The sequence below is a fragment of the Pristiophorus japonicus genome, chromosome 17, assembly GCF_044704955.1.
Source record: "Pristiophorus japonicus isolate sPriJap1 chromosome 17, sPriJap1.hap1, whole genome shotgun sequence".
In the NCBI taxonomy this organism is placed as follows: Eukaryota; Metazoa; Chordata; class Chondrichthyes; family Pristiophoridae; genus Pristiophorus; species Pristiophorus japonicus.
This window is the reverse complement of record NC_091993.1, coordinates 37844184-37856362: the sequence shown is the minus strand read 5'-3', so window position 1 is coordinate 37856362 and position 12179 is coordinate 37844184. Positions and strand designations below refer to the sequence as shown.

At 41.8% G+C, this 12179-nt stretch overlaps 1 protein-coding gene across 1 annotated transcript in view; it reads right to left on the bottom strand.

Moving 5' to 3' along the window:
* LOC139228164 (ADAMTS-like protein 3) overlaps positions 1-12179 on the bottom strand; it is a 616221-nt gene that overhangs the window by 145275 nt on the left and 458767 nt on the right. The window contains exon 8 of the mRNA XM_070859351.1: positions 7270-7344. Within this exon, the coding sequence (XP_070715452.1) occupies positions 7270-7344 (75 nt within the window). The remainder of the gene's footprint in view (positions 1-7269; positions 7345-12179) is intronic.

Below are 12179 nucleotides of genomic sequence, written 5' to 3'. Positions count from 1 at the left end.
AGTCACGTGTGACTGCTCAGCCAATCAGGTACAGTATTCCACAGCTTTCTCATTAATAGCAATGGGAACTCCGTTATTGCTATTAATGAGAAAAAAAACAAACACACTAAACATCATAATAAAAAATAAAAAACACAACTCAGATAATTCACTGAAATTTAAGTTAATAAATGCCTTAGAAAAAAGATATATTTTTCCGATTTTTTAAAAAAGTTTTGTAATTAGGGTTAAAAAAAACTTAGCTTAGCTGAAAACCGGCTTTTGCGATGCCTCCCCGGGTCCATAGACACTCCGTACGGACCTGGGGAGGCTGGGATTTCCAGGTCATTAAAAAAAATTCCAAAAAAACATATTTTTTCTAAAACATTTAATTACATTTAATTTCAATTAATTTTAAACATGAGTTTTTTTTAATTTATTATGCTGTGTTTTCTGTTTTAGGAGGGTTTTCTCATTAATAGTAATGGGATCTCGCACAAATGGAGATCCCATTTTTATCAATGAGAATACTACCTAGTGATTGGTGGTCCAGGCCCACATGACTCCAGCATTTCCCTACGTACAGGGAAGTCATTTCCCTGTGCGCTGCACATCGAATGAAGGCCTCCGACCGCAATTGAAGGTGTCGCCGTGACCACCAGATATTTTCGCAAAATTTTTTCGGGTCGGATGCGTTTGTCCGAAGGAAGCCTCCGACCACAATTTTTCCCCCATTATGTAATCAGATGAAAACTTAGCAAATTATTTCTGTTTAATGTTCATGCTAATGTTAATCAAAAAATACTATGCGTTCCCATGTACAACGTGTATGCAAGGCAGGGGTCCATAGGCGGTCCCTCGAACGAGGATGACTTGCTTCCTCATGAGTTCACAGAGGTTTCAACGAAGGACCCGATGTTCCAGTCCTGAACTCCAATTGAGGGGGTGGAAGATGCCTGTGCGTGGATTTTTTTTTTTAACGTGTGGTGACCATTGCACACCAGCCACCACACGGGCTCAACAGAGCTAGGTCTTTATCCAGTGGCAAGAGTTAACCAGGACAACCGGAGACCTGCTCTGCAGCACGGACCTAGTACGCTCACATATCGCAGTGTGGGCTGGCCCGTGCTGCCCCTGGCTCTTCTGGGCCCCTGGCTCTTCTGGGCCCCATACTCTTATTCGCCGCACTTCCCCCACGATCTCTCGCCGCTCCTCCACCACAAAGATTCGCCGCACCTCCACCACGATCCCTCACTGTTCCTCTGCCACAAAACACTCGCCACACCTCCGCACGACTCCTTCACCTCCTTTATGGCACTCCTTAAGGAGTGCATACCTTATTAATGCACTGTAGAATACTGAAATCAGTACTCACCTGACAGTAACAAACAGAGGGAAATATCCTGAAATGCTTACAATGTGACAAATAAAAGTAATGAGCTGTTAATGTCATCTGATTTGTGAAAAGAAGTATTTATTGGTGAGTTTTTGCCAGCTGCCACAGCCTTGTGCTGTGAAGTGATTGGTGGAGACAGACTTTCAATACACAAGGGAGAACAGAATGAAGACATCATAAATGTGAGATACAGAGCAAGTGCAGAAAAAACCCCACAGAAATAGAGAGAAAATGATTAAAACAGACTTAAAGCGTAGAGAGGAGATTATTTGGAGAAACGGAACAGACAGAACTACATCAGATTAATTGGGGGGAAGAAAGGTATCAATAGAGAGTTGAAATTGTCCAAGCCAACTTCACAAAGACACGAGAGAACTGTCAGAGAACAGCCAGAGGGAAATATTTAACTCAATCGGTGCCTCAGACAAGAGACAAAACAACAAGGGATTGAACACGCAGAAACCCAGATTTGCAAGGACGCTACCACAACTGAGAGATTATGCTCATCAGGAAAGGCTTCTTCTTCTTTGTGTCTTGTCTCTGTCTAATGCAGTTCATTTTTCTCATGATTCATTTTCTTACCAACAGCTGAAACCTCCTGTTCTCAGATCACAGATCTGCCGCAATATGTTGTTCTCTTCTTTAACTGCATCGAACTGCAGATTCAATTTCATCTTTGATCCCTTTTGCTCTCTCTGCTCCCTTTAGGGAACAGTGTTCCACACTGGGAGGATTCGCAGGCTGGTTAACAATCTCACTGGCCATGTTAATGCTCCATCCATGGTCGTAACCATGGTTAAGTAGGGTGGTTAGTCCTGTAGCGCAGGAGGGTTTTATGGGGTCCCACAATCCATACGATGAGGGGGCGGGGGCACCCAGGAGCACCCTCACCCACTGGATGCGGGAATCCCGCTGGATGTCAACCTGGAACCCGGAGCTCCGACTCTAGGTCTGTCTGGAGCGAGGATCGAACCCTGGACCCACTGACTCAGAGGCGGTACGGCTACCAGGACTCATTTCTTTAGGACAGGCTGAACAGGCTGGGGCGTTTTTCTCTGGAAGAGAGAAGGCTGAGGGGTAGCCTAACAGTGGTCTTTAAAATGATGAAAGGGCTTTGATAGCGAAGAGCCAGAGATGTTTGAGGTTGTGGGGGAGACCAAAACTAGGGGTCATAAATACAACATAGTCACTAATCAATCCAATAGGGAATTCAGGAGAAACTTCTTTATCCCGAGTGATAAGAATGTGGACAAGAGAAGCTAGGTAAATACATAAGGAAGAAAGCAATAGAAGGATATGCTGATAGGGCTAGATGAAGAGGGGTGGGAGGAGGCTCGTGTGAAGAATAGGGTTGGGTCGAATGGCCTGTTTCTGTGCTGTGAATTATACATAATTCCATGTAGAACTTATTGGGGCTGAAACTGCGGTCGGAGGCTTCCCGAGAGCAATTGCCTCCGACCTGAAACATTTCTACGACATTACCTGATGGTCCGGGAGGAGCATGGGGAGGCCTTCTCTTCCCACGCTGCGGAGCGCGCTCCCGTCCTCCAGGTTCCCACGGAGACGGTGCAGTCACGTGTGACTGCTCAGCCAATCAGGTACAGCATTCCACAGCTTTCTCATTAATAGCAATGGGAACTCCATATCTAACAGTTCTCATTGCTATTAATGAGGAAAAAAAAACAAACACACTAAACACAATAAAAAAATAAAAAACACACCTCACTTAATTAAAATTAATTGAAATTAAAGTTAATAAATAGCTTAGAGAAATTTTTTTTTCCAAGTTTTTAAAAAGTTTTTTTTAATTATATAGTTAAAAAATAAATGTAACATAGTGGGCAGGGTTTTTAAAAATAATGCGTGGTTTTTTAATTTAATTTAATTATATTTTTGTATGTTTTTAAACTCTTACGCCTGTAAAAGTAGGCTAGATACCTGCTTTTACCAGGCACAAGAGTTTTGAGGACAGTTGCTGGGCAAGAGATGGGTAAGTACCACAATCTTGCCCAAGCAAATGTCCTCGGCTCCCGAGATGCGTGCGATCTGTCCAGCTCCAACTGGACAGATTGGAAAAGACGGTTTTCGGCACAAGGGCATTGTGCACTGAAAACCAGCTTTTACGATGCCTTCCCAGGTCCGTAGACACTCCGCGCGGACCCGGGAAGGCTGGGATTTTAGTGCCAGAGTAAACAGACAGAAAAGAAAAAGATGGTTTAGATATGCATATTTGGCCTGAAATTCCTCGGGACCCAATCCCGACAATAGCGGCAGGATCACACCCACCATCTCCTGGCTGCATTGATCCTGCTGGAGTTTGCAAGGGAAATCGGAAAACATCTAACTAGCATATTGCAGCCAAGCACACACACCACCTCCGGCACATGTCTGGTGCACAGCGACCGCATTCACCCAGAAAATGCAGTCCTCGCCTGCCAATGCCAGAGGTGCCCAACCCCAGCCATCCCATCAGGCCCACAAGGAGGCTGGTACATTTCATTCAGCCCTCCAATCGCCAATGACAGTGGCTCCAGCCAAGGGGGCAGAACCTCTGACATAGGCAGTTCCCGCCCCAGCTCTGCCCCCTTAATGTCATTTGCCTTGCAGAGGCTAGACGGAGGTTCTACCACTTACAAGACCAGGAAACTCGCGGTAATGGCTGGGGACCCAGTGCAACTGGCCTCCACCATTTTCTTGGGCATTCTGCCAGTCTCCTGTCAGAGATACAGTCAGAAACTGCTCGGTATCCCCAAGGAATTTGTGTTATTATCCCAACATTATTGTATGTATTTGGAATTCTCTTACATTTTCCACATCAGTAGTATTCACAAAAAGGAGAAGTATTGAATTTTCAGAATAGTTAAGTGGAGAAAAGATCAGGAAAAAGCTAGAAACCTCCTATACAATTTACAGAAGCCCCCATAACCAGGTTAAAATAGGATGTGCTCTGTTGCTGATTTGACCAATGCATCCTCGACATAATTGCATTTCAAGTGATAACTACCACAAGGTATCCTGCAGTGGTTTAATCTATCAACCTACACTAATTAGCCTCAAACATCAATTATTCTTTTCGTTCAATTTGCAGCAATGTGGGGAAGCTCTCTGTCCCCATCGTGGCTGCTTTTTCCAATGGGTTGCGTAGAATCCGCGTGCTGCTTTTTTTTTGGCTCATCTTTTCCGTGAGGCATACAACCATTGGGCAAGGGAGATAACTGTGGAATTCCCACAAAAGCATTTTACTGAATCAGTCGCACCACATTGAACACTGCACCACATTCCTCAACTCAGAGGAGTTTGACTTATTCAGATTGATACGTCCTTACTATACAGTATAAATGCACACGAGGCCCATGCTTGAGAGCAGGTCAGTCTGTGACCTGTCGTTTATTCCATAGTACTCAAGTGATGGAAGTGGGTGGAGCTTGCCCTTTTATATCTGAAGGTCCAGGTTAGGAGTGTCTCCCACAAGTTCACCACCTAGTGGTCATTGTTCTCACAGTGTACAACTTAGGTCAGATTATACATGGGTTACAATGCTGGTTGAATACATGACACAGATCTGATATTCCTTCCCTCACCCACAGCTGGTCTTCAGCTGAATTAACCAGTGAGCAGGATTAATAATGTAGAAATACTTTGGATAACCGAGATGAAAGCACTCTCCCATGATGGTCAGCAGAATCAGGTATCGAGGTTGTGGCACAAATGGGTACCATGTCAGGCACTGGCTAGATCAAGGTTAGCATAGTCTGTGATTAGTAGCTAGGTGCCTATTTAGCTGTGGTTTTTACATTGTAATCTGTTGCAACAGTTGTTGAAGGAAAGTATGGTGTACAATCACAGTCATTAGTCTGAGATGGTGAAACAAATAACCTAGAGTTTTAAGCTTTGGTACATAAGAACGTGAGAACTAGGAGCAGGAGTAGGCCATTCAATAAGATCATGGCTGATCATCGACCTCAGTTCCACTCTCCCGCCCGATCTCCATATCCCTTGATTTCCCCTAGACGCCAAAAATCCATCTATCTCAGCCTTGAATATATTCAGAGACTCAGCATCCACAGCCGTCCGGGGCAAGGAATTCCAAAGATTCACAATACCCTGAGTAAAAGCGATCCTCCTCATTTCTATCTTAAATGGCCGACCCCTTATCCTGAGATTGTGCCCCCTAGTTCTAGACACTCCAACCAGGGGAAACAACCTCTCAGCATCTACCCGATCAATCCCCTTCAGAATCTTGTATGTTTCAATGAGATCACCTCTCATTCTTCTAAACACCAGAGAGTATAGGCCCAATCTACACAATCTCTCATCATAAGACAGCCCTCTCATCCCAGGAATCAATCTAGTGAACCTCCATTGCACCGCCTCCAAGGCAAGTATATCCTTCCTTAGATAAGGAGGCCAAAACTGTACTTCTTTTGGCAAGTACTAATTGGTAATTGCCAGCGATAAATTTGCTTATGCACTGTCATTGCATTGGGACAACTATCAGTAATCACCAAATGAAAGGTATGGAGGCTAGAAATGCAGCACCAAGTTCAACCAAACAGAGTTAGATGCTCGGTAAGAGATATTCCTTTAACATCAACCTCTTCTTTCTCTGCCCTTTCATTAAAGGTTGCTTGAAAAGATGCTTGGATGACGAGACTCCAGTTATGAAAGAGAAAGAGAGGCACTTTGCCATCCTTCTTACAGTATTTATAATACGATGCTTCTGAAAAAAACTACAGAATAATTCCTTCAACTTTTATTGCAAATGCTAGATGGAAATGTAAACCATGAAAATCAATCTTGAAGAAGACTACTCTGCTCAGTTTGAACTCACTGTTACCCAGTTAACTCAAGTCAATGGTAGGATGCACATTACCCTTCCTGTTCTCCAACATTCCTGGATAGTTAGGTTGCCTACAACAAAAGCAAAGATCAGATGCTGGAAACCTGAAATAACAATTCACCGACCCGAAACGTTAACTCGATTTCTCTCTCCACAGTTGCTGCCTGACCTGCTGAGTTTTTTTTCCCAGCATTTCCTGTTTTTATTTTAGTTAGTTTGGCTGTCTGGGAGGGTCACGAAGAGGGAGCAGATAGATATTTCTAGAGGACGAAGAACCTCCCAGGGCCTGGCTTACGATAGACATTACCAGGGGCCTGGTAACAGGTCACCCAGCTGCTTTCTCCGTCATGGAATAGTCTGCGGCCTTGGACTTGGAACAATGGGGAGAAGTTTAAATTGCACAACGGTTAGAAAATCTAAAGTTCAGATCAGAAAAAAATTGAATCACCACCACTGGAACAAATTACATTTAAACGATTTTAGAACTATACATGTTTTCCAAGGATTCAGTTAAGTAGAAATTGAAATTGTTGAGGGGTGCATCTGTAAGGCAGAAAACAATGTGCTTTTATGGATAACGGATGTTATAATCATTGAACAGACATGCGTGACATTGACAGGCTTTGTACAACAATTATAGAATTTATCAGGTAGATGATCGAAGGATTTAAATTATTTAAATGTTGTTAGTAGGCCTCAAGGTATTGACATTTTTCAACGTACTTTCCCCAAATATCACAGTTAGTGTTAACACCAACAGGTGTTTTTGCATTGAGTCAGTGTTTAGAAAATAATTGCGACATTTGAAGATGCTTTTGTATCAACACTGACACAGTTCCTATTATTTGTCAGAATACAACTACCCTAGTCAGTGCAGCAATAAAGGGCTATTGCTTAATCAAAATTGAGTGACAGCATGAAAGTGAGTACCTGCTCAAGGATAAGGAGGCACATTGTGCAATTCCTATTTTTGCCTTTTTGTATTTATTAAAGCTTTATTTATATTTCCCCACATTACGTAGTCAAGGAAAAGCATTTGAAAAATCAAACTTACAAAGGTGGGCAGGTCCCTTCACTGTGATTTTCACATGGCGACTCCCATATGGAACTGCAATCACTGTGTCTTCCACTGAATGGTTACAGAAATGAAAATCAGTTGCGTGTCTGATGTGCATCGACTGGCAGTTAGCATTTACTAATCCATCACACTGAATGGCTTTCACTTCCCTGGATATTCACATGACACTTTGTTTTAGACGTGAACTGTCAAGAGTGTCAGAAAGTATGATTCCGCACCATACTACATTGAAGCTGGTTCTGGCGGCTACCCAGAACACAAGGGATCAATCTAAGCCAGAGCTTGTCTGTGGCTTCAATCTACAGCTCGAGTACCTATTGAATCCAAATTGTGACAGCAGCAAGCATGATTTGCAATAAGTCATTAGCAATGATTGCTTTGCCATACATTTAGCAGATAAAAAAAACAAAGTGAGATCGCTACGTTTCAAGAACTAGGTTCAACACATTCAAGGTACAAATGGTTTGTGAGGCTGTCAGTCAACCATTAATTTTTGGACAGTGCTGCTGAGTGCTTTACTTACCAGGGCAGAATAACAAAATTTTTTTCATGAAAAATAACCTTGTATTCTTTGGACTGCAACATCTGATAACCATATTATTTGATTATGTTAAAATCCCAACGTCTGGGAATGGGTTAGGTAACTGCATCACTAATCACGCATCTGCTTCATTTTGGCTTTTGGGGGGGAAAAAAAAAGTTCCAATCCAGTTTTGCTGCCACAATCTTGCATCTGAAAAAAAAGTTGTCAAATTCCTGCTGCTCCTTCTCGTTATTACCCTTGACATTAAGTACTAAGATTGCCATTTCTGTTTTCACTCATCATAGCACTTAGCAAGGTTGAGGTTGTGCCAGATTCCATACCAGGACGTTGGAGGTACATGGCAAGCTTTTATGGAAATAAAGTTGTGTTTACATTATATCTTGAAAATAACTTTTAAATATGCAAAAAAAAAAATTCTACACATGTTAAGGTGTTTCAAAATGGATAAAACTTTTGTACAATTGAAATTTATTTAAAAAACGGATCAGATTTCAATGTATGGTCAGGTATACAAGTTTTAAACCATAATATTGGTGTCACTTAAACAGAACACAGCACATAGTCATCTTAGCTGTTTGCAGGCAGTAATATAAAACTCGCCATGGAGCCAATTAATGTAAAGGTGTAATAAAATTACACTGTAAATGTATAACAGCTTGAGAATCATTCTACACTTGGTGTTTCTGGAATCTATGCCTCTTTACTGTTGATTGCTTCAGCACGCCTGTTTGAAATGCATGTAGTGAGGTGGTTGTACAACTTGCCATCGCATACAGGGAATGATGGGTAGAAATGGACCCTGCACTCTATTTACAATCATATTAGACTCACAGTGGGGGAAATAAATGAAATGCCTGAATTATTACAAACACCGGTAGTATTGAACCATAAGAATCTTGTTAATCATCGGGACAGACCCAATAATCAGAAAATCTATTGCAGTGTTACAGCAGGGTTGCTTCAGGCTAAATTTCAGTCTGATGCAGCATAAAGAGTATTTTTTAGTGATCTCATGAATGAAAAATGCCAATGTTTTGCAAGACTGAAAACAATCCCATGTCTTCCATGTCCTTGATGACTTTCTTCATAGTTCCAACCCATGGGCTTGCTGTTCACCTTCACAACCAAAATGATTGGAACATTATGTGAATCTGGCAGTCACTACTCACTGTCTTTATTTTTAGGTTACTTTTTAGAAATACGGACTCCAGTCATATCAAATTGGGCTGGAAATTATGCGGTGGGATACCAGATACAAACACTTTCTTATTAAAGTGAAATTCCTCTTCCCTCTTATTTCAGTGAGGCACGAAGCAGTTTAAAATGAATCTTTCAAAGATGAATTTCGGATCAACAAGTTAAGCTTTTGCACCTATCGTTCCACAACTTAAAGATCGACAAGCAGACACTTGCGCATCTATTTTATTTATTTACTTCCCAGTTCTAGATTCATTCCCTTTCCATCTGGATTTGTTGCTGGGTTCCATTCTAATTCTGCATCCGCCCAACATTCACACACGGGCATGTGCATCAGGAGTTGCTGGAGGGTGATCAGAAGCCGGTGCCTTGACTGCTTTTCTTTCTTTTATTTTCCGCTCCCCCGCCAAAACCCGGGATGAAGAGGTAAATTGTACCATTCCTCCTGCCAACCCGAATTAGATTAGCTAACTCAGCAAAGACCAGAGATCAAACCTGAGGCCTTCCCAGTCTGGTTAGCTCAGCCATTCACTGAAAAAATCAAAAGTGAAAAGACTTTCTTTTGCCGCAAAACACAAGTAAAACCCATTTGCAGGAGCTCGATCAAGGATATGACAAATGAAAATAAAATCTATTAATTTTAATCACAACAGTCTTTGGAGAGGCGGTTAAAAAGTAGTTTAGGTAATGGATAATAAATGTAAAGCTCACTGCACCTTTTGTCTGTGACAAGAAACCCTATGTAGGATGTGCATGTATTGAGAGAGTTACAACAACGTTCGAATGATTTTGTGAAATAAGATTAATTATTCATGACTCTCTGCCCTGCCACAACACCAACCCAAAAGAAAAGAAGATAAAGTTGAATTTGGAAAGCAAACAAATCCTCTTTGAGAGAGGCAGACAGAGAGGCAGAAGAAGACAGAGAAAGAAACAAATAGTGAAGGGGAAACCAGCTGAAGAGAGAGAGGGAGAAACAAAGCCATTAGAGATGGCTGAGAGTCACTGTAGTTTCCAACTGATTGATTAGTTGACTGATTTAGGATTTACTCCAAAAATAGAAGAATCTTGTGGAACCTTGTAGATTTTTAACACTATTATAATATACTAGAATTTAAAACCAAAAAATGAAAAATCTTTGTCACTTCTCACATGAAGAAAAGTTACATTTTAGCTATGGATTTAAAAATAATTACTATAAAAATAGATTGAGCTTCCTTCCTAGAATCCTGATGTGAGACGAATGACCGAAAGTTCCCAGATTCAGTTCTCAATCTAAGTTGATCACTAGTTGAGGTACTGATTTTGAAATTCTCGGGCTAGCGAAAGCTGGGGTGGGGAATGAGGGGGAAATTTCTACTGGAAAATTGCAATTGCGATGATGGTGTAAACTCCATGTAGTGCAGAGAACTGACTTTGGGCCAGAAATGAGCCCAACAGGCCAGAAACAGTTCAAAATGGCCCTGAAGGATGTGGCTGAGATTGGGAAAGTTCAGGCAAAGTTCAGTGGGGAAAGCAGCATAAAGGATTCCAGGCAGGTACTTAAAAAAAACAGCCCCACGGTGTTACTCAGGCCACGCTGAATTATAGCCATAATATGAGCATGGGCAGCAGCCTTAGAGCCACACTAAAGTCCCAGGCTCTTAAAGGATGTTAGGCCTCAGAGCCCAACATTTAATAAATGTGTTTCTAACAGACGAATTGGGGAATTTTATGCATAAGTTTGTTAAGATTATAAATGTTATTTTTATATGCATCCAGTAGCTAGCTGAAGAAAAGACTGTCAGCTGAAAGCAACAACAACAAAAAAAAGAGCGATTTGATTGGTTTGTCTTCTCCTTTCCCTGTTACTGACTGCGCTGGTTTCCATTCCTGCTTGCTATTTGTTCATTGTTACCATACCTACCTGATGAGTTGTGATTTGCTCATTGTTACCATGCCTACCTGTAGAGTTGTGATTTGTCTGTTTAACAAAAATTAAATTTGAACGAATCAAGTACAAGTGTGACATTGTAATTTGTAAAGAGACAGTATGATGGACAAAACACACGTAACACATACTGTTTTTAATATATTACGAGGCAATCTCTTGTGGCGTTAAGCACAAGAAGTTGGAAACCACAGTGACTCTCAGCCATCTCTAATGGCTTTGTTTCTCCCTCTCTCTCTTCAGCTGGTTTCCCCTTCACTATTTGTTTCTTTCTCTGTCTTCTTCTGCCTCTCTGTCTGCCTCTCTCAAAGAGGATTTGTTTGCTTTCCAAATTCAACTTTATCTTCTTTTCTTTTGGATTGGTGTTGTGGCAGGGCAGAGAGTCATGAATGGCAGTAGGCTGCCTTTGGGGGTATGGTGAGGCTGCAGAGAAAACGTGACCCTCAGTGGCTCCCTTCCCCCAATCACTCATGCTTCCCCCATCCAATAGCCCCTCTCATATCGCTTTCCCCCTGACCGGTTTTCCTTCTGATCATCCCATCATAACCACTACATCTTCCCCATTGAACTATCTACCCGACCCCTGTATCCTTTGCTTCTCCTCACTCTGCTGTCACTCAGCTCAACCTTATGTACTCCATTCACCACCGCATTCCTACTTGCTGGCCCTAAGGGTGGTTGATGAGAGGTCAGAGGCACCCTTACCCACTTTCCCTCCTTCGCTCTGTTTCCTACCCTCCGATCCTTTCCTACTTTACACAAGAAGCCTTTGTTGGCTTTCAAAACTGGAACTTTTTTTTTAATAAAAGAAATCAAATTAGAATGGGGAAAGAAACTGTTCAACTTGCTCTCTACTGTGTCACAGAAATTAGAAGCTCTCTCACAGGTGTAAGCAATTAGCACTGACCTTTGCTAATTGTTCGTTGGGTTCAGCTGAATACACTTTGCAAAGTTCATCGAAGACCAAACAAAAAGCTGTAGCAGGTGTGTAATCAGAACAGTGTCCCCTTTCTCTTCCCTTACACATACAAACACATGAAGCACAAATAGCGTGTGTGTGCTCTAACAAAACCTCAATATAAGTTGGCAAATCCATTCTAAATAGAAGTTAATATCCCTAAAAGAGTCGTTAAGTTTGATTTCCTTTCCTCTAAATGAACTAAAAAAGTTTCAAAAACAGTTTGGCCTGAAAAAAATCAGCAGGCCGCAGTCCCA